The sequence below is a fragment of the Kogia breviceps genome, chromosome 11 (genome assembly GCF_026419965.1).
Source record: "Kogia breviceps isolate mKogBre1 chromosome 11, mKogBre1 haplotype 1, whole genome shotgun sequence".
Taxonomy (NCBI): domain Eukaryota; kingdom Metazoa; phylum Chordata; class Mammalia; order Artiodactyla; family Physeteridae; genus Kogia; species Kogia breviceps.
This window is the reverse complement of record NC_081320.1, coordinates 42,911,731-42,933,405: the sequence shown is the minus strand read 5'-3', so window position 1 is coordinate 42,933,405 and position 21,675 is coordinate 42,911,731. Positions and strand designations below refer to the sequence as shown.

Genomic DNA, 21,675 nt, shown 5'->3' with positions numbered 1-21,675 from the left:
CTCTCAACCCATGGACCCAACTGCCAGCTGCACATCTCCACCTGGGTGTCCACCGGCACATCCAATTCGTTCTCTGTGTTCTTCCTAAAACTGTGCCGTGTTCGACTTCAGCCCTGCGGTGGCTCCTGCTGCCTTTAGGAAAAGCTGCAGCTCTCCTCTGATGGATGGGCCTCTCTGTCCCCACTGCCTGCCTTCTGGACCTCAGCAGTTTTACCCTCTAGCCCTTCGGAGCCTCTGTGCTGGCTCACCCCCCAACCCCACCTCCCTCCAAGCAACTCCCACCTGCCTCTGAGCCTTTGTCTTGTGAACCTACTGCTCCTTTGGCCTTCCTGCTCTTCTTGGCCTCACTAGCTCCCTCTGGCCCTGCCAGTGCAGCTTGAGGCCACTTCCTCCAGGAAGGGCTCCAGACTCTGTGGCTGCTCAGGGGGATCTAGCTTGCTTGCTCGTCTGTTCCGGGGGCTCCCTGAGGGCAGGGCTGGGTCTCCTCCCTGGACCCAGCCTCCAACCAGGACCAGCAGAGCTGTTGCTCGTGGGGAGTGAAACGAATGAGCCAGCGGCCAGTTTATCTTTCAGGCTGGACACTCCGCTCCCAGGCGGCTGCCCCTGATAAAGGCACCCACTCACCGCAGGGGCAGGCAGCAACCTTGTGAGCAGCCCAGCTCTGCTCCCAGCCTATGCTGAGCCCTGCCTTGGGCCCGCCTGCCATTTCCAGCTCAGCCAGAGTTGGCAGGGTGACTGCCCCTGCTTGGGGTTGCGGCAGCGTCATCCAGCCTCCTCTTCCGGTTCTCCCTTTCTTTCTGTACCCTGTTTTGGGCTTTTTGGGGTGAGAAAGGGCTGAGACATCTCGTTTGTGGCAGTTACGGGTCCCGGCTGTTTCTTGGGGAGTCTTGGCTGGGCTGGTAGCCTCCATGAACATCTCCCTCTGGTGGTCTGCACGGCAGTCCCTCTCGGCTCCCGACCCAGGCCGGGAGCATAAATCACCCTGGTTGGCTTGTCTCCCCATATCCCACTCCAGACCCGCCTGCCCCCACCCTCAGGCCCACTCACGCCTCCTTCCCAGCAGGCCCAGCCCAGGACTCTGGCCCTGGCCCCCCTTCACCCACCGAACATGCCCCTCCACCGCGTTCGAGTGGGCTGGGGATGGAGGCCACCCCTCTCCTGGCCTGGGGCAGCCCCATCCGAGGCACCCTCGGGGCAGTAAATATTATATTACTATGGGGTGTGCAGTACGTGACCTGAGACAGGCCCCGGGGCTTAAGTTTCCCGAGATGGAGTTTGCGTACTGCTCCCCCCACCCTAAAAATTCAATTAAAAAAAATAACAGGAAAAATGTAGTGCGCCGAGGGCCTGCCAGAGTGCTGTATCTGGCGGCGGCGGTGCCGCTGCACTCGGCGGTAATTGGTTCTGCATAGCTCGGGGAAATTGGCAGAAAAATAAATCAGCCGGGAGCCGGGAGCCGAGACACTGTGGGGCGGGGAGCGTGAGGTGGGGCAGCAGATGTGGCGAGCGAGCGGGCCTGACTGATGTCCTGTTTGGGAGTCAGGGGCTTAGCGGTGTGTGGGGGGGGCAGCCCCCCTACCCTCCAGCAGGGATGATCTAGAGGGTCCTGCCTGGTGAGGAAGAGCACAGACGCCCCCTCCCACCCCACTCCATCCTGTGTGACCCTTGCGTGTGCACTCACTGACCCCGGGGCTTCGTATGGCCAGGGGGAGCCGTATAAAGGTCTTTTAGGGAGCCCGGAGAGGGAGCCCATCCTTTGGACGGGGGTGGTCAGAGTTCTTCGCCTCTAAATGGGGTTGAGTTTAAACCCAACCCCCCGACTGGAGGCCTTAGGCTGTGTTTCTGGGACTGCGTGTACCCCCAGCTCCTCTCCAGAGGCTTCCCAAAGCAGAGGGTTCTGGGAGGGGTGTTGTGCGGCCGCCCTGGGTCGACACATCTGTACTGCTGGCTGCCGGCCTCCCCACAGCGTCTGCAGTGGCTTGTCAGGGGTCCATAAATTTCCTTCTTGAAGAACGTGTGCGTACAACAGAATGGATTCGCTTCAGCCAAAGGCAACTTAGTGCTTGCGTCTCTGCTCTAGGAGGGTGCCGGGGGCAGGGAGGGACCCACAGGGCCTCTGGGGACGTGCAGTCAGGTGGGCAGAGGGGACTCACACAATTGGAGGCTTGAGGATAGGTTCCAGACAGGCAGCCCCAGAATAAAGGGCTGGGGCGCTTCAGAGCAGGGGGCACACTGGCCAGTGTGGCTGCAGCAGGCTTCCTGGAGGAGATGGCTGGAGGAGGCACCCAGGGCACACGCCGCAGCCAGCAGGCAGGCTGAGGGTGTGAGGCCCGTTGGGGGGGGCCTGTACACACGTGTGTACGTGCTTGCCTGCACCTGGGCCTGGGCGAGCGCCGGACTCCTGCTCGTCAGGAACATCCCGTCTTTCTGTCCGTCACAGCCAACCCCTGGGTAATGTCCAAGAGACGCCCTCCGCCACCCACCTGGACCACTACCTGTACCGCCTGCGCAGACGTCACCTGAGCCAGATCACTGAGGCGGCCCAGGCCCTGAAGCTCGGCCACAGTGAACTCCCCACCACCCTGGAGCAGGCTGAGGACTGGCTCCTGCGTCTGCGTGCCCTGGCAGATGAGGTAGCTGACCCTGAGAGGTGCCTTCCTTCCTGCCTGGAGTGTCAGAACTGGGAGGGATGTGAGGAATGTCTGGACCATGATCCACACTGGCTCCATTGCTGGGTAACCCTGGGCAGGTGACTTAATCTCTCTGAGCCTCCGTGTCCCCATTCACAGAAGGAGGCCAGAGGATGCAGCGGGATACTGGGTGTCGTAGGGCCCAGCAGAGCCTGGCATTTAGTAGAGGTGCTCGATAAATGCCCCCAAATGTGCTCGATAAATGTGCTTAATAAATGCTGCCAAAGTACGTCAGAGACAGAGCTGGGACCAGAATCCGGGGCTCCCGGCTCTAGGTTCAGTGCCAGGGGCTGCTCCTCCAGGGACCCAACTCCTTCTCCCCACCAACCTGTCTACCCCTGGCCTCAAACCTGCCTCTCATGGGACCCTGTATTTCCTGCCCTCCTGGATGTCCCTGAGCCCCAGGCCTGAGGAGGCTGCACCTGCAGTAACTCTGCATCTACACCCTGACCCCTCTGCCCCCATCCAGCTCTGCAGGGAAGCAAGCAGGCCACAGACTTGTCCAGAATGAGGAGAAATGTCTGCTCATATGTCACAGGTGGACACAGCTGCTGCCCACCCTGGCCAGAGCCACCTGGGACCCCCGGGGAGAGGGATGGTGAAGAAGGATCTCCCCAGAAGGAGCGTGCAGAGAAAGGCAGGGCCGGCGAGTGGCTTCTGGAGGAGCGACTTGTTGAAGGGGAGAAGGGGGTCCAGGAGGTGGAAGGGGTGCTCAGGAGGGGAGGCAGCCTGAAATGTTGGTCCCTGAGAGTCAGCTTTGGCTCGTCCCCAAGCGGGGCCTTGGACGTGTGGCTGGTTACCTGGGGGCCACTCTGTTGCTCAGCCCAGGGACGACCCCTGGCAGTGGCTGTGGACCATCCCCTTGGGCGGGTCACAGGCTGCCTTCCACGTCCTGGCCCAAACCCCGGAACTCTCACGCGGATTGTGTTATGGCTGGGAGTGGTTAAGGTGAAACGGGTGCTATGGACTGTGAGGGAAACCGGAGAGAGCCTTTCTCAAATTTGAGGGTGCATCAGAATCCCCCGAAGGGCTTGTTAAAACAGGGTACAAGCCCCACCTGATCCCGCCTGTCTGGGACGGGGCCTTAGAACCTGCATTTCCGGTGAGTTCCCAGGTGGTGCTGCGGCTGCTCTGGGGACCACACTGTGAGAACCCTTGGTATCGTGGCTCGAGACACACATTTGGAATCGGAAAACCCTGGTTCCTAACTTCTCTGAGCCTGAATTTCCTCACCTGTTCCTGCCTCTGGGCTTGCTCTAGGGATGAAGGGACACAGCCTAGGAGGTGTTGAGGGAGGGTGCCAGCCATCAGCTCTCAGCACGAGCCTGGCTTCGAGACCCAGCCCTGCCCCACTGACCACACCGCTCAGTAGCCTGGCGAGAAGATGGACTTAGCCAAGTGACCACCTCTCCTGAGTGTGGCAGCTGGGAGCAGTTCTCACGCCTCGAGGCTCGGAGGGGCTCAAGGGCCCTGCGGTCTGGGCTAGTCACCATTTTCAGAGCCCAGTGTCAGCAGGCCCAGAAAAGGGCCAGACCCCCAGGGTCCCTGCTGTTAGAGGGGGGAGGGATCGTGTGTCCTCTGGGAAGGCGCACCCCTTCTGTGGATTCGCTTCTGCTCTCAGGGGGTGAGGAAGGGGTGGCACCTTAAGTGTAATGTCATCTCTAGGGTCAAGTCAGATCCTCCGATGTCTCTCCACCGGGAGCATCTATCTACCCACACAGTGGAGGGGATCTAAGAACTTGGGGCTCCAGGCAGGAGTGTCTCTTCCTAGAAAACGTGAACGCAGCTTAGTGAATTCCCGGCGGGCTCCTCGTGTGAGCCTGGGGCAGCCTGGCGCCCTATCCCTGGGGGCTCAAGAGTTGCTGAAGACAGGGGTGCCCAGCCAGCCCTGGGAGGTCAAGGGGGCAGCTGGGTGTGGGAGCTGGGAGGAGAGGCCTGGGGAGAGGGGTCTGAGGGTGTGGGCTGGGCGGTACCATCTCCACCCTGACCGCCACCCTCTCTCCAGCCCCAGAACAGCCTGCCCGACATCGTCATCTGGATGCTGCAGGGCGACAAGCGGGTGGCGTACCAGCGGGTGCCCGCCCATGAGGTCCTCTTCTCCCGACGGGGCACCAGCTACTGTGGCAAGAATTGTGGAAAGCTGCAGACGATGTTTCTGAAAGTGGGTTGTTTCTCCTTAAGTCATGGTCACACTTTCTCACCCCCAGGGTGGTCCGCGCCCCTTCTGTTTCCCCTCCTGTTCTCTATCAGATTCCGAGGCTTTAGACTCTGCTCTTGGAAGGGACCGAGGGCTTGCGTAAAAAGACTTCCCTTCTCCCCTCTCCCCACAAAGTCCCTAGACCCCATGCACCTGCTCTAGAAAGGGAGCAGGTGAGAATTGGAACCAGGGGTGCTGGGAACGAAGGAGGGGCTGACTCCCGAGGCTGTGCTCCCCTCCAGCCAGCTCCCTGGTGGGGGGCCTCAGCCCTCAGCTTCCACCGCCACAGCCTTTAGGAGCCCGGGTGCAGACTTGCCTCCCCCCTCCCCCCTCCCGAGGGTTTGGCTTCAGGTGGAGTCACACGTGGGTTCAGGTTCCTCCCCGGGGGAAGGCTGGTGTCTGGGCACCGGCTGTGCCTATGGCTCTGCTCCATCAGAGACCTGGGAGCAAGTAATCCTGTCCCTCCAGTCACCCCACCCCACCTCTCCTGCCCTTTGTCCTCCCGCCATCTTCTCTCAGCCTTGGGGGGGTGGGTAACAGGGAAGTGAGCAGGAAGTGGAGGCCCCCGTCCTCCTCTCTGGGTTCATGTGGGGACACAGAGCTCAGGCTGCTTGGTCGGGTCACAATTCGGGGAAATCTGAGCTGTGGCCGTCGCGGCCCAGGGGAGCGTCCTGCGGGGAGGGCCGTCCCTCCCCACGCATGGCTGACTGCAGATGGCTCCGCTGACATCGTAAACTGCCTGGCCTTCAACCCTCCCTCTCCACGTCTCTCTTCCCATCCACACCAGGATCTCCTTCCATCTCACCTTTTCCACGAAGTCACTGGGGACTAACCTTAGCCTCGAACCTCTGAGTGGCTATTGGTCGACCCATTCGACCAATGATCAGTCATTCTTGCTGCCCCCTGAGGTGGGCAGAGGAGACAGGTTTCAAAGGCCCGGAGCGTGTGGACAGGTTGCGGGGCTGGCTGGAATCCTGTGTGGTCTTGGGCAGATTGTCTAACCTCTCTGAATGCTGTTTTCCCACCTATAAAACAAAGATCAGGCTGCCCTGATCACAATTTTGAGGATGGAATGAGGTAACACAGGTCAGGGGTCTGGCGGGAACTAGGTGATCAATGAATATCAGTTTTTTTCTCCTCTTCTCCCTTTTTCCTTCTGGGGAGCTCCTTTGCCCCCCGGGGAGAGGAGGCTCCACCAGCACCATGACTGGAGGCCAGCGCAGGGCCAGGGATGATCAGATATCTGCGTTTGGGTCATTGGTACTTCAGAGGAGAGCGGGCTTTGCCTAGAAAGAGGGCGGGGGTGTCAGGCAGCGGGCTGCCCCTCCCACCTCGGCCATGTTCCTCATGAGATCCTAACCTCCTAGCATCCTGCTTTCCTCCCTCCCAAGCCAGCTCCTTGCCTGGTAGGGCAGATGGGAAAGGAAGTCAAGGAGCGGCCACATCTAAATGGGGTTAACTAGGGAGGGCTGTCAGGCTACAGTGGAGGTGGGGCTGTAGGAGTGGGCCTGGTAGATGCGCGTGAACTGGATCAGTCTCTGACCTCTTGGCCCTGCGGCCTCGGGGAAATGCAAACTGAAAAATTTCCCTGATCCCAAGCAAGGAAAAAAAAAAAAAAAAAAAGATATAGGATTGTTTCTCGAAGTCTTCCCCACTGAGTTTATGAGCCCCGCCAGTAGCTCCTGAGCAAGCTCTGCAAAAATGTTGGCAGCAAGCAGAGACCAAGAAAACATTGGTGTTTCTTAACTTAAACCAAAGTTGGAAAAAATGAGCACCAGCAGAGAGGGAGAGGAGCCCCAAACTAGACATTTCTTTATTTGCTGTTGCTATTTTGGGTCCAGCAGGCTGGCCCTGTCTGGGGGAGGGCAGGGGAGAGACTGGGGGCGGAGGGAGAAGGGGGGCCAGGCATTCCTGCCATCTCCCTGGGGCTGGTGGTTTGGAGGGGAAAAGGCTGCTAACCACCCCAGGGGAGAGGACACTGAAGCCAACAGTCATGGGGAGGTTTCTGGGGGGTGACACTTGGGGTCAGGGGCTCCTGATGAACCAGAGGCAGAGAGGCTGGATGAAGGGTGAGGCTGTGAATGCCTTGCCATGGCACCCCTTCCTGATCCTCTTACCCGGCCTGGGCTCTCCCTCCGGGGGATCCAGGCCTCCTCTACCAGTTAGAGAGCCCTTACCTCAGCCTCCCTTTCCTCCTCTGAACCCACCAAGACTTTCTCGTCTCATTCAGCTCCATGTCCCAGAGGAGACACTCCTCTAAGCTCACACACATGAAGCCTGGGTAGTTAATGTATTACTTCCTCTAAGGGACTCTGTGTTATTCTAAAAGTGAGGCACTTCTGCTCTTCAGGCCATATCTGACCCTTGATTTCAGTCAAATGGTGAAGCAGTTGTGGAGAATAAATTTTTTATGTTGGGTTGTTGTGGTTATTCCATTTTGGCAGAGCTTCTGAAAGTTTCAGGATAAAAAGCAGTGGAAGACCAGTGAATAGTGGTTAACAGGCTGATAAGCACTTAAAAGGGTAGGGGTATCAGATGATACACTAACATCCAGCCAACCCCCACCCCCCAAAAAAACCCCAAAAAACTGAAAATGAAGGGAGAGGCTTTAACCTCCTCTCCTTTCAGACCTTTCTATCTCTTTTTTTAAAAAAATTAACTAATTAATTAATTAATTTATGTTTGGCTGCCTTGGGTCTTCGTTGCTGTGCGTGGGCTTTCTTTAGTTGCTGTGAGCGGGGGCTACTCTTCGTGGCGGTGTGCGGGCTTCTCATTGCGGTGGCTTCTCTTGTTGCGGAGCACAGGCTCTAGGTGCACAGGCTTCAGTAATTGTGGCTCATGGGCTCTAGGAGCACAGGCTCCGTAATTGTGGCACACAGGCTTAGTTGCTCCGTGGCATGTGGGATCTTCCTGGACCAGGGCTTGAACCCGTGTCCCCTGCATTGGCAGGCGGATTCTTAACCGGAGCGCCACCAGGGAAGCCCAGACCTTTCTATCTCTTATAAAGACATGTTCTAGAACTGCACCACACAGTATGGTAGCCGTATGTGGTTATTTAAATTTGAATTAATTAAACTTAAATAAAACTAAAAATTTAGTTTCTCAGTCACACCAGCTACATTTTAAGGACTCAACTGCTGCATGGGGTTAGTGCATTGGACTGTGCAGATATAAAGCATTTCCACTGTAGCAGAAAGTTCCATTGGACAATGCTATTCTAGAAGAGAACAGAAATGAGGATGTGGTAGGAGAGCGGAGAATGGGGGCTCCTGGTCTAGACACGGCTTGTCTCTGCCGAGAGCATCTAGGTGGGGAGGATGCAGTCTTCTCCTCTGATGGGAAGGAATCTTGGCCAGTGGGGGCGTTTCTTAGTCATATACCCCTCTTCCATGAAATTCCGATAAGTCCTCCAACAGAGCACATACCTGATGGGGTGTTAGGCTGGTATGCTCAGGCCTGGAGGCTCCCCCAAGTCGAGACATACTGACCCTGAAGGGGATTGTGGGTTTCTCTCCTTCTCTGCTACCCAGTATCCAATGGAGGGGGTGCCCGGAGCCCGGATGCCAGTGCAGATTCGGGTCAGGCTCTGGTTCGGGCTCTCTGTGGATGAAAAGGAGTTCAACCAGTTTGCTGAGGGCAAGCTCTCCGTCTTTGCTGAAACCGTGAGTGCCTGACCGCCTGCCCACCTTACCCCCGGCCCCAAAGCTACCGCAGCCCCACTCACTTCTCTGTTGCTCACTCTGCAGTATGAGAACCAGACCAAGCTGGCACTGGTCGGGAACTGGGGCACAACGGGCCTCACCTACCCCAAATTTTCTGATGTCACGGGCAAGATCAAGCTACCCAAGGAGAGCTTCCGCCCCTCAGCTGGCTGGGCCTGGGCTGGAGACTGGTTTGTGTGTCCAGAGAAGACGTGAGTCGTGGACAGGGAGGGCTTGGGGACCCTGTCTGCCCCAGCCATTGCTCTGAAAGGGCCTCGGCTCTATTTATCCCTCTGTCTACTGCCACTGCCCCTACGCTGGTCATAGCGACTTCCATTTGAACTCTCCCGGGACTGGAGGGCTCTAACGATTGGAAAGCCCTTTGTGATTAAACCGAAGCTGGCCTCCAGTGGACTTTGCGTCCACTGGTTACGGCCTTTTCCTCCAAGATACCACAGAAAGCCCGCTCCCTTCTCTGCGTGTTAATTCCTCCCTTAGTGCCCCTCAGAACAGCCTCGTTCGTCCTTCTCCATCTGCATCGCCATCTCCACCTCCTTCTCCTCTCTCTCTTTTCCAGTTTGGTTGATACTCAACAACTGTTTGTTTGTTTTTTTTTTTTTACTTTTTAAAAATTGAAGAGTAACATATATCGTAGTCATGTACTCAAATCTTAAGTATATAGCTTGATAACATTTTACATTTCTACAACTATCTATTGAGCTTCAACTACCCACCGGGTTTTCGACGTCTTCAGCTGGCTTCCCTTTCTCTTTCTTTATGTTGGTGGTGACTTTCTCTTCTGTCTGCAAGTGTCTCCCTGGGTCTCCCCTCGACTTACTTCCCCTCCTCTCTCTTGTTGTTGGTTGGGGTGAGGCTGACACAGGAAGGTTGGCCCAGGCTCTGGGGTGCTCTGCTGGGGGTTGTGGACGGCCGGGGATCTCTTTGGCAGAGGCTCTGACCCGCCCCTGCCCACAGCCTGCTTCATGACACCGACGCGGGCCACCTGAGCTTTGTGGAGGAGGTGTTTGAGAACCAGACCCGGCTCCCCGGAGGCCAGTGGATCTACATGAGCGACAACTACACGGATGTGGTAGGGGGGGTGCTCTGGGGGCAGGTGGGCTCTGCTTTCCTGGAGGCCTGGACATTTGGGCCCAAGAGGGGCCTGTGACTGAAAGAAGAGGAATGTTCTCCCCTGCTCCCACGTCCCCAGCGTCCATGTCCCGGTTTCCAGAGGGACAGTGTGGGGGGTCTGGCAAGGGTAGGGCGCTGAGCCCGAGTCACACCTGGGGCTTTAGAATGTCTGTTGTCAGGTTGCATCTTCTCATCTTCCCTGATCACGTCTGTCTCTTCTCACGCTTGCCTGGCCTGTGTTACCCCAGAACGGGGAGAAGGTGCTTCCCAAGGATGACATCGAGTGCCCGCTGGGCTGGAAGTGGGAAGATGAAGAGTGGTCCACGGACCTCAATCGGGCCGTTGACGAACAAGGTGGGCAGCCTGTGGAGCCCAGTGAGCACCCGGCAGACTCACGAGGCATGCCGGAGGGGGGCACAGTTGAGTGCAGGCCCCTTGGGCCTGGGGTTCTGGCCTTCACTGGGCTACTTCATCTGGGGGACTTCCTGGATGAGTCCTCACTATAAACTACAAATTGGGAGTCAGTGGCCACTTGAAAGTCTGTGAACGTACCCCAAATGGAGAGATGGGGGATGGCCAGGCAGTGAGTGATGGGCACCTCTCCCCCAGGCTGGGAGTACAGCATCACCATCCCCCCGGACCGGAAGCCGAGGCACTGGGTCCCCGCTGAGAAGATGTACTACACACACCGTCGGCGGCGCTGGGTCCGCCTGCGCAGGAGGGACCTCAGCCAGATGGAGGCGCTGAAGAGGGTGAGCCCAGTTTGTGGGGAGGTGGGTAGGGGTGAGGCCCTGGGGAGGGGAGGCCAGCTGGGCACAGGTGCACACCTCTGTGCAGGGGACACGTACAAGACACACGGGCTCACTCGAGATGCTCGCCGATCGCACCCGGCACTCACACGGATGCTCACGGACAGAAAACACCCAAATGCCCATGACCAAGCAAGGGGATGCACTTGGAATTCACGCACAGACCTGGAAGGCGCAAAGGCATACCTAGAGTGTGTCTATGGCTAGGTGTCCGAGGGGCAGAGTCTGAGACAGGGACTCGGCTGCACGTAGTTTATTGAGGCAGCACTCTCAGGTGCGCCAGGAGCAAGGATGTGGTCTCAGGCAAAGTCAGCTTTGGCTTGAGCTATGGTTCGGGAAGGGGTTCAGCCTGGAGCACCACAGAATCCTCCTCACCAGGCAAAGGGCCTGGGCTTTGTATGGTCTTAGCCGTCAGTCACTGGCTGGGGGTTGCTGGGGGCGTGCTGGAGGGAGCCTGTTCCCTCCAGCACGGCCAGTTCCCTGGAGAAGGGGGATGCTGGTCAAGGGGCTTGGGTGGGCTTGGTCAGCATTTACCAGAGGGCATGGACACAGTGTGAGCACACATGCCCACGGCCGTGCCCAGATACACTTGGGACACAGACAGGTGCAGAGTGAGCTTGTATGAGCACACAAGTGCCTGTACCTGCTCCTGGGGTCACACAGATGCCCGTGTCATGCACAGCCTCAGGGCCTGCCTCCCTGGAACCCTCCTGGCCTGCATCCTTCCTTCCCAAGCACACATTGGAATTTTGGCTCGAGAACTAGGCCTCCCCCAGTCCGGGAATAGCCTTTGGCATGACCCGAGTCCCTTCCTCTCTCTTTGGTCACAATGAATCCAGAGAGGAAGATCACTGGGTCCCAGGAGAGGCAAGGCTTTTGGGCAGCAGGCTGTTCCTGGTGGCGTGAACCAGACAGACTCCACTCTCCCCGTGAGGGCACCCAGGGGACAGAGGCAAAGCCTTGCCAGGCAGTGTGCCTTGCCTGCTCCCTCACCACCAGCATCGTTCCTGGAGAGGGACGCAGCTGGCCTCCGAAACTGGCACTGTCACCGAGCTCATGGCCTGGGCCTGACCTGAGGATCATCTCCAGTCACGAGGTGGATGGGAAGGGGCTTCCGGGGCTCCCCCAGGCTGGGAAAGGACCCCTTGAGAAGAAGTGCGGGGGTCTCTCCACACTGACGTAGGCCTAGCCTCATGGAGAAACAGCCTGGGGCTGGGAAATGGGCTCTTCATTTTGCCTCTGAATTGCAGACCCATTTCCACTTTTATAAGTTGGGATATGAAGAAGAAAAAGGAAATGACAAGAAAACCTTGGATTCGTGAAATTCACCCAGAATCCAAATAAACAAACAAACCGAAAGCCCGGTGTTTTCATCACTGCTCAGCCTACCTTCCTTTCTTGGCTCCTTGGACCTCCCCACAGCCTAGGGAGCCTCTCCTCCTGATTTCCTGACCCGGGGCTCTTGTCACTGCAGAAGCTGCTCAGAGCCCCCTCCTCTGGGTGGCCCTCCCAGGTTTTCCCACCTGGAGGGTGATGGTGTGGGGTGTGTGTGGGGGGAATCGTGGAGGGCAGGGAGGGCACAGCTGGAGCCCAACCCAGGATTCCCCGCCAACCTGCCAAGTGGCCTCTGAGTCTGCCCTGTTCTCCCATGCAGCACAGGCAGGCAGAGGCGGAGGGTGAGGGCTGGGAGTATGCCTCGCTCTTTGGCTGGAAGTTCCACCTGGAGTACCGCAAGACAGACGCCTTTCGCCGCCGCCGCTGGCGCCGCCGCATGGAACCACTGGAGAAGACGGGGCCTGCAGCTGTGTTTGCCCTCGAGGGGGCCCTGGTACGTGGCAGTGGTCATCTTGGGTTGGTGGGGTGCAGCGTGGTCTCCCAGGGCTGTTCAGGACTGACGCAGGAGAGGTGCAGAGGACCCCGGGACAGGACTTTAGCTTCAGTCCTCTGGGGTTGTGTGTGGGGAAGGTGGACACCAGTCTGGGTGTCCTCCTAAAATAAAATAGCTCATTTCTTGGCACCAGAAGACCCACTGCTTTTTTGGTAATCGAGAAGGGACCGGGGGAGAGGGCCCCGACCTTTTGATGGTCTGACCTGTGATGGGGGCCACGGGACCTGGCTCTTCTTGAAGAGGCTGGCTGGCCTGGGGGTGGGTCTGGGAGGCTTTGGCCTGGTCCAAGGGAGTAGCCTGAGAGGTCTAGTGAACCTGAATGTCCTTGGTTGGACATGAGTCCTGAGAGGAGGCTATCTTGTGGGCATCCTCGGGAATTTGGGGGAGAGATGTGCCTCAGAGACCAAACCCCAGGCTGGCTGTCCTGCCTCAGAGAGTACTTCCCGGAGCCAGTGGAATGGGGGTCAGGTCAAGGTTATCCAGGGTCAAGATGATGTGTTCCGCAAAAGAGATGAGCAGACCCTTCCTGGACAGTCTGGGTGGGGACATTCAGGGCCAGGACATAGCCTGTCCCCCACTCTTTTGGTTTGGGGACTCCATCCAAGCATTGGGAGTGAGATGCCCAGGAGGAGACACCTCCTCTGAAATCCAGGTAGGACTGCCTGTCCCCTGAGGGGGCTTTGGGCTGTGACAGAGGGGAGCAGGTCCCACCAGCTTCACTGGCTGATGGAATCTGAGTGTGTCCATGTGAACCAGCTGTGTGCGCGTGTGTGCGCGTGCGTGTGTGTGTGCGCGCGTGTGTGTGTGTGCGCGCGCACGCATCCATATGAGCATTTCGTCTGGGTGAGGAACAGTGGGTCTTAGCCCTCAGCCAAGGAGTACAGTGGGGCAGGCCCCTGACCCAATGGGATGGCTACAGAGAAGGGAGTTGAGGCTGGCAGTGGCCCTGAGGGGTAGTGGGCAGGGCCTGGAGGTTCCATCACTCCCAGGGGTGCCAGTATGGGAGAGGAAACCCTCCGGGGCCCAGATGATGTCAGAGGCTCTGGAGGGAGCCCCTCCTGGGTCTTGGGGGCCAAGTGGTGAGGAGGCTGGAAGGAGACGGCAGAGCTCTGGGCTCTCTGGGGCCCTGAGCTGGTGCTCAGGTGGGGGTTGGAACTGCCACCCAGGCTGGAGCAGCTGCAGCTGGGAGTCTCCTTGTCCTGTCAGAAGGGGCCTTGCTTGGGCACAGGGCAGTGCCTGGGGGGAGGTTGTGTGGTTCCAACTGAGGAGTGGGGAATAAAGGCCTCAGCAGGCCTCAGAGGCAGGGCCAGGTCTGAGGGTGCTTGCCCTCTAAGGAGCCAGGCAGGACTCGTTTTCATCCGACGGAAACACAACCAAAGTGAGCCGAAGAGAGAAAAAGAGCTTAAGGGCTCAGATGGCTGGGAATCTGATTCACCGAGGTGAATCAGGCATTAGGCCTGGCAGGAACTAGGGGGCTCACACAGTGTCCCCGACTTGCTCCTCTGTCTTGGCCCCGTTCTCACACTGGCTCTTTCCATGTCGTTGGCAAAGACGGTGCCTGTGACAGAGGCCGATGCCACCTTTACAGCTAGCACAGCCCAGCGGGCATCCTCTGTTTCCTCACAGCTGGAGACCCCCGAGCGGAGAGCACACTTTCTCAGTAGTGCCAGTACTGTCTCGTGTGCGATTGACTGGCTCTGCTTGGCCCTGTGCCCACACCAGCCCCTGAGCCTGAGGGCCAGGAACGGAATGTTCTGAATGACCGTCCTGGGTCACGCCCCCTTTTTGTGGTTGACAGCGCCACAGGCTGGGGAGAAGAGCATCTGAAAAGGAAAAAACCCCAAACAGTGGTGGACACAGAGCTATAGTTGACGACCACAGGACTCTTCTCTTGAATGAGCAGTAGGGAGCAAGTGTGGGTTGTTGAGCGGAGGAGGAGTGCTCTGGTCAGAGCTGGGTTTTAGGGCCATTCATCAAGTAGCCGTGGAGGATGGCTGGGGACGGAGAGCCTCCCACCAGGAGGCTTGGTTAGAGATCTGGGAAGATGTGACCATCTGGGGGGGGAGCCAAGGCACCTAAGTGGAGGGAGGTGGAGTAGCAGGGCTTGGGGAGGGAAGGGTCAAATGGGCATCAGAGGCTCCTCTGGGTGGACGGTAGGGCCGCTCCCATCGCCAGACCACGGGGAGGGGTGGGCCTGGGGCTGCGATGAGTTCACGGTTGGCCCTGGCAAGTGTGACACACACACGGTGAAGTGCTGTATGAGGAAGATGGATCTGGCGGCTGCCTGCCAGGCGGCCCGGGGCAGGGAGACTGGGGGCGTGGGAGCTGAGCATCAGCTGTGAGGCGAGGGGGCTGAGAGGAGAGAGGGCGCGAGGCCGGAGGTGCCCAGAGACCCGTGGATGGAAGCGTGGATGGCTCTGGGGCTGGTGAGGATCTAGAGGAAGAAGACGAGCAAGTCTGGCAGACCCACTGCCAAGCTTTCATGGCTCGGTGACCGGGAGAATGAAGAGGGCCATTTCCCAGAACAGAGAAGCCAGGCCGTTGATTCTTTACGTGGGAGAAAAATGTCATGAGGGAGCATTGAAATCAAACATCAGTCAAGTGGGAAGGTGAATGATTGTGATGCAGATGGGAGTCTCCTGTGAAATGTGGAGGAAGCCAAAGTAGTGAAGCCCAGAGTCCTGGGGGAACTTTGCTGACATAGGGAGCCAGAGGCAGACAGTGGTTGGAACGGCTAGATCCACAAAGCTGGAGTTGGACACAGTCTTTAGGTGTGACCAGCACTTGGACAGGACCACTGGCCCATTGGGACAGAAACTGTCTGGACCACTCTACTTGAGCAAATGAGCCCCCATCAGCACGTGTGCTCACACACACACACACACACGCACACATACGCACGCACGCACGCACACACACACTCTCCCCTTCCATGGTCACCTTTACATGCTTCCTGCCAGGACCAAGGATGGCCTGGGTTCCCATCCCTGAGTCTGCTGTCCTTCATCCTGGGATGTACTGATGCTCCAGCAAGGCACTGGGGCTAGAGTCCACCCTGCATCATTGGGGCAGATGGTGGGGTTTTCTGGGTGCCAGGACCAATCCGTTGTTCTGGGTACTGGCCTTTGCCCACTGGTCACTGATGCCTGCCGATTCACTTGGCAGGAGTGTGCTGGGGTGGGTGAGGCTTCTGAGTGGCACTGGTTTGCTTTGAATTCTGCTTCCTCTGCTTCAGCTGTGGATAGGTCACTTGTCCCTTTAGCGACTCTGTTACTTATGAACGTCACTACTTGTATGGGTCCTCGTAAGGATTAAGGACATAACCCATGTACAGAGGTGCTTCTCAGTTTTAATGAACATAAGACCCATCTGGGGATCTTGTTAAAACGCATGCTCTTGATCTGCTGTCTGGGTGGGGCCCGAGAGTCTGCATTTCTAACAGCCTCCAGTGATGCCTGTGCTGCTGGTCCAAGGACCATCTTTGAGTAACAAGGATGTCGGGTGCACGGTGCATCCCAAAGATGAGGGGGGCAGGCACATCGGCCACTACCGGGTGCCTCTCTGAGGGAGGCGGGCTGTCTATTCCTGACTGGACATGTGTCACCAGGGCCCTAGAGAGCGAGGCAGGGACAGGTGACATGTTCTCCCTGCTCCTCGCGGGGAGAAAGTGATCTTTTCTTCCAATGATCCTCCACCTGATAGTGGAGGCCCGGCTCGTGGGAAACCCCTGTCTGATTAGGAAGAGGGATATTCACATGTGAATGCAAATAAACCCAACAGAATCTGCATCTCTGAAGTGCTGGAGGGCAGACTAAGGGTCATTCCAGAGTGACAGTGCCTAATGAGGGTGCTTTCTTGGAGGAGGACCTGGGGAGGCAGAGCTTGGAGGAGTCCAGGACTGTGGGTGGTGGCCAGGTGGGCTTCCTGGTAATCTGACAGTTCTGGACGTCTGGGCGCAAGGGCCAGGCCTGTGGCGCCCCCTTGCCTCGTACTGCCCGTCCCCTGGCCCGTGTGTCCACCAGCAAGCTGGGCCTCACTTGCCAGCTCCCCGCCTGAAGACGTCTCACTGGAAGGCAGGCCCAGTCTGCTCATTAGCACGGGCAGCCTTTCCCTGAAACCTTCTGCCGGGGCCAAGCCTGGCTCCCTCTGCGGAGCGGGAGGCCCTGGCTCTGTCTGCTAATCGTCTGCTGTCTCCATCCCGAGCATTATTTTATTTTCGTATTATTCGTTTTCCAGCTAATATCCTGGCATTCCCAAAGACACCGGGTTTCATAATCTTCCTGGCGTTCCCAGGGAGCGGGGAAGTGGAGCACAAAGCTGCTATTATAGCGTGTTCCATCCAGCCTCCCTCTCCTTGCCCCACACCCCTCGCTGCCGCCGCCACCGCCACCGCCGGCGTCCACCCAGTCACCCCCTCCTGACGCCACCAGACTCTCTGAGAACCCTGGTGACGGCTGCCGGGGATGAGCTCACAGAATCCATCCTGTGGCCCTTGCCCTGGGCCTGCCCTCCATGCGCGAGGATTTTTCCAGAGCCCCGTCTTTGCGCTTGGCCCGGAGTGTCTGGAAGGGTTTTCTGAGATGCCTGAGCCTGGGCGGGGAGAAGAGGAGATGGAGACTCGGCCACATGTGCTCCTAGTCTTGGAGATTTTTAGAGCTGGAAGGAACTTTCATGTTCGAAAGCACTCTCCACCTGGCTTTGGTGCTGCTTGAAATTGGATGCAGAGTTGTGGGTGTGCATTTGTGATCTGTGTGTGCAGGTGTGTCTGATGTGCAAGCGCGTGTGTGATGTGTGTGTGGATGTATATGGCGTGTGCATGTGTGATATGCGTGCGTGTGCATGTGTGTGTCTCTGGTGGGTAAATTCTGATGTAAAGTCCATGGTTTTCTCCAATTCTCAAGAAAATCTAGGATCCCAAAGAGGGAAAGAATTACAAAAATCTATTTTACCTCGTGCTGAAGACCAGGCTGAGAGCTGTATGTGCACTGCCTCATTTGATCCTCACAGGGACCCCAGAAGGCTGGATTCTATGATTATACCCATTTTACAGTTGTGGAGACTGAGGTTCCAGAACTGCACTGTCTAATATGAAAGCCACTAGCCAGGTGTGGCTATTTAAATTTACATTGAAAGTGATTAAAATAAGAAAATTCAGTTCCCCAGTCACACCAGCCACATTCAAAGAGCTCAACAGCCATGCCTGGCTAGTGGCTACCATATTGGACAGTGCAGAACAGTTCCATCACTACAGAAAGTTCTCTTGGACAGTGCTGCTCTAGAACAACTCTGAGCCCCCAATGTAGCCCCAGAAGAAACTGAGGCCTGAGAAGGAATTTGCCCGGTGGCACGGCATTCGGTTCTAGAACCAAGGCCAGAAGAGCAGGCTCTTCTGTTCTCTCTCCCCAGATTCATCTCCCCACTTGCTATGAGGGCATAAAGTCCTTCCCCCATAGAGGACCCTTGAGTGGGGTCCCAGGGAGCTTCATGGGCAGCTGGCTGGAGCCCTCAGCTGGATCCATCCCCCTCCTCATCTTGTAACCAGGCAGCTTGGCCTCCCTGGAGCAGTTGGGCTGCTAGAGAGGAGTTGGCACCACTGCCCCCAGCCAGGAAGCTTCCAATTGGTTGTCAGGGGGCTGAGTCCTGACCTGAAGTGCCAAGGACCCACAGAGACAGGCATCCCCAGCCCCAGTCAGGGGGCAGGGAAGGGCAGCTGGGAGTCGGAAGTGCTAGGAAGGGGGTCAGGGAGAAGCTGGTGCCAGAGAGGAGGAATTTGGGATTTGAACTGGCTGAAAGGGAGGTCAGATGTGGGTGGAGAGGGGAGGGGCCATCTCTGGACCTGGATGAAATCCTGCTGTGTGTGGGGGCACCTAGGCATGCTTCCTAGAGTGGCTACTTTGAGCAAGGGCAGCACCTGAGAGGTGAAAGGGGTTTTTGCCTTATGAAGTAATCAAGACCCCTGGCTGGATCCGTGGGCCATTGGAAGGCGGCTCTGTGTTTCTTGAATGTCCTAATCAAGCACCTGTTCCACACCTGGCATTGTGCTACGGGGCAGGTTGAGGGCCACAGGAGGATTACACAGAAGGACCATTTGAGTAAATCCTCTAAATATGTGGACTCTGGGTCTATCTCACTCAAGATTTGGATGCTGAAGCGTGTGTGCGTCCACTGAAACTTGTGTGTCTGTGTACCTGAGACAAAATGCCAGCACACAGGCAAGCATGGACTGTGTGTGTTACTGCTGGGTGGATGTGACAAGTGCGCCCCCTGTGTGTCATTATACACGCATGAGGGTCTGTGTCCACAGTGGCTAGGGTGACCTTATAATTTATTGTCTGGTCTGGACGCTATTAAAAATCATGTTGGCAAATAGGCATAAGCTAGGCAAATGAGGACATGCAGTTGTCCTGATTACGGAGGCACTCTGGCATGGCCTAAACCCTGCTTGAGCGTCCTCTGCAGACTTCAGAGACCTGGAAAGCCTAGAGGGACACACAGGCACATGCAAACACAGACACTCGTGCCAGCCCACACGTGGCACTGTGGATTCTCCAGGTTTCCTAATTCCACTCCCGGGCTCCCCAGGGGCTGGCCGGTAGCTTTGCAAGGAGTTTCACAGCTGCTCTCAAGCCCTGGCTCCAGCTGTAAATTAAATGGGGTTGCACACTCACCTGTTATTCCACTTAAGGTTGCAATCAGCCCTGATTAGGAAGGGAGGGCTGTGTGTTCCCAAGTTTTCTCTTTTACAAGGTTCTCCTCTGGCCTGGCCTGTGTGCCTGTGTGGGGTTTCCCTGGAAGCTGAGGCCAGAGCAGTCAGGGCAGTGACATGGGTGTGGGCTCCCCAGGGCCCTGACTTGGCACTCAGTCCTGCGCTGCCTCAGATCCCTGCTCAGGGATCTCAGCACTCAGGTGCTGAGTTCTGATGGTGAAGCAGGAGCTGGGAAGAGCCCTGTGGGGGGTCCTGGGAGATCCCGGGCTCTACCAGCGAATTTCCCATGCATCCCGAAGGAAAACATGAATCTCTGGGTCCCAGGTTTCTCACTTATCAGATGGAGGTGATAACACAGCAAAAATAACCACCTCCCCTTACAGAGCAGGGGTTGGCAAACAATGGCCCACTGGCCAAGTCTGGCCCTCTGCCTTAGGCTCCGGACGCACAGGCTCAGCGGCCATGGCTCACGGGCCCAGCCGTTCCGCGACCCTCTGCCTTTTTGTGTAAACAGGGCTGTATCAGCACAGCCATGCTCATCCATGTGCACATTGTGCTACGGCAGCTGAGTAGTTGCCCCAGAGCCTTTATGGCTGGCAAAGGTGAAAGTATTTACTCTCAGGCCCTTTATGGATAAACTTTGTCAACTGTTCTAGAGCATATGCTGTGTGTCAGGCAGTGCCCTCTGCCCTGTTCATGTATTATCTCATTTAGGCCTCCCAATAATCCTGAGGTAGATTTTATTAGTGCTCCCATTTTACAGAGAAACAAACTGAGGCACAGAGAAAAGAAGTAATAATTATTTTAGTGGTGTTTCCTTGGTTGAACATTGTGAAAAATCTTATGGATAATGGCTGGGTTGCACAGGTTTATAGCACTCTTCTCTACATCGTCCTTTGTTATTTGGGTGTCCCAGCAGAGCCGATGGTGAAGAAGAGATCCTGGCAGGTCACCCGAGGCCTGCCTGTGCTGGTCGACGTTTAGCAACTGGCTCTCCGGAAAAAAATCCAGAGAACAAATCCAGTTCTACTTGTAGCATTTGCTGATATGGTATAAATATCCCTGCCATGGCCAATTGCAAGGTCTCAATGTGAGCTCACAGAATGTGGGGATAGCAGGAGATAGGCAGTAGCACACCATTATATAGTGTTTATATAGTACTTCCATCTCACACACACTCTAGATGTAAATCACCTTGGGAGCAAGATAACAGTAGAAGGTAGTGGAAGAATTTGGAAGTGATGCGTTTGAATATTTATCACCTCTGTTTTAGAAATAATTTCTGAAGTTACAAATTTATATAATTTAATTTTTACAAGTGACTGTGTTTAACAAATGGCTGGAAATTTAATGATCTCTCATGAGGCCTGAGAGCCAGCTCCAGCACCTGCTGCTCTCGGGGGTCCTCTGATCTTGTTTACATAAAGAAAGAGATTGGGGCTCCCCATAGTGGCTCCCTTCCTGTCAGCTCTGTCACCTGTGCTCTTTGGATCCATCAGACATAGGAATTGAGTCCTTCCTGTAAGGTGAGGAGGGTGGCTGGCCCCTGAAACCCATAGGCTTGACTCCGCTGGGGCAGGGTGTGCCCTGGTGGCCCCTGGAGCTAGTTACCTCAGAGGCTCCACTTTTTCCTGATCGCCGTGAGTGTGGCTTCTGTGTTTCTGTCCCCCTCTTACTCAGCCCTGGGGAGCCCCGCTGCGCAGCCTGTGTCTTTTTGCTGCATCCTCCTCTGCTCTGGCCCCTTCTGTCTCCTCCGTGCCTCCGCTTTATAGATCCTGAACCAGACCTCTAGGCCCCGTGTGGGAGTGCCAGAGCAAGGAGGTATGTGTGTGACAGCCTGTGTTTGCAGAAAGAATCTCAGAAATGCCAGGGGTCTGCTGCTCGGTCTTGGATCCACTTTAGGTGGGTCAAGGAGTCCCCTTCACGGACTCCTTGTTTTCCCAGAACCTGCCCACCTCCTCCCTGTGTGGCGGCCAGGGTCCTGGGATGTCAGCTCTCAGCAGAGAAGGTGGGCTTGGCCACTGGCTCAGGGGGACCCCTGGGCAGCCCTGGCATCTGGGAAGGAGAGTTCCTCACCCTCCTGAGCTCGGGCACCTCCAGGGAGCCGTGGCTGCCAGCGGGGCAACAGCGGGTTGGAGGCCCCCCAGTCCCCTTGGGCGAGCTGCAGCGTCCCTCCCACAGCTAGCCACAAGACCAAATGCGTGGCCACAGACCGCGTGGCTGCCAGCCCCAGCCTGGGAGTCACATCGGCATGAGCTATGGAGGTAGGAATGTGACTGTGGGAAACTCAATGCCCCGAGCCTGGCCTGGGGCTGGGGAAGACTGTGTGTGCAGAGTGGGGGTGAAGCGTGGGTGGGTGGAAATCAGACCGTTAGCTACCCCTGCAGCCTGGTTCTGCTTAGGGCTCCAAGTGAAAGCAGAAGGAAGCCAGCCCTCCTGCTCCCGGCCTCGCCCTGCCCCACCCTTGCCCCTCCAGCCAAGCCTTCCCTAAGCGCTGGGGGGGCAGGCCTCCAGCGTGTCACTGCTCCCCCTGTTCCAGCACCCCTCTTCTTT

The 21,675-nt window shown here is 57.0% G+C and overlaps 1 protein-coding gene across 37 annotated transcripts in view; it reads left to right on the top strand.

Moving 5' to 3' along the window:
- The window catches only part of DYSF (dysferlin), a 227,321-nt gene that overhangs the window by 102,612 nt on the left and 103,034 nt on the right, over nt 1–21,675 (top strand). For all 37 annotated transcript variants that reach the window (XM_067007423.1, XM_059079730.2, XM_059079726.2 and 34 more), the window contains 8 exons: nt 2,441–2,633; nt 4,696–4,851; nt 8,418–8,549; nt 8,634–8,800; nt 9,564–9,678; nt 9,968–10,073; nt 10,329–10,471; nt 12,183–12,356. In XM_067007423.1, coding sequence (XP_066863524.1) covers nt 2,441–2,633; nt 4,696–4,851; nt 8,418–8,549; nt 8,634–8,800; nt 9,564–9,678; nt 9,968–10,073; nt 10,329–10,471; nt 12,183–12,356 — 1,186 coding nt within the window. The remainder of the gene's footprint in view (nt 1–2,440; nt 2,634–4,695; nt 4,852–8,417; nt 8,550–8,633; nt 8,801–9,563; nt 9,679–9,967; nt 10,074–10,328; nt 10,472–12,182; nt 12,357–21,675) is intronic.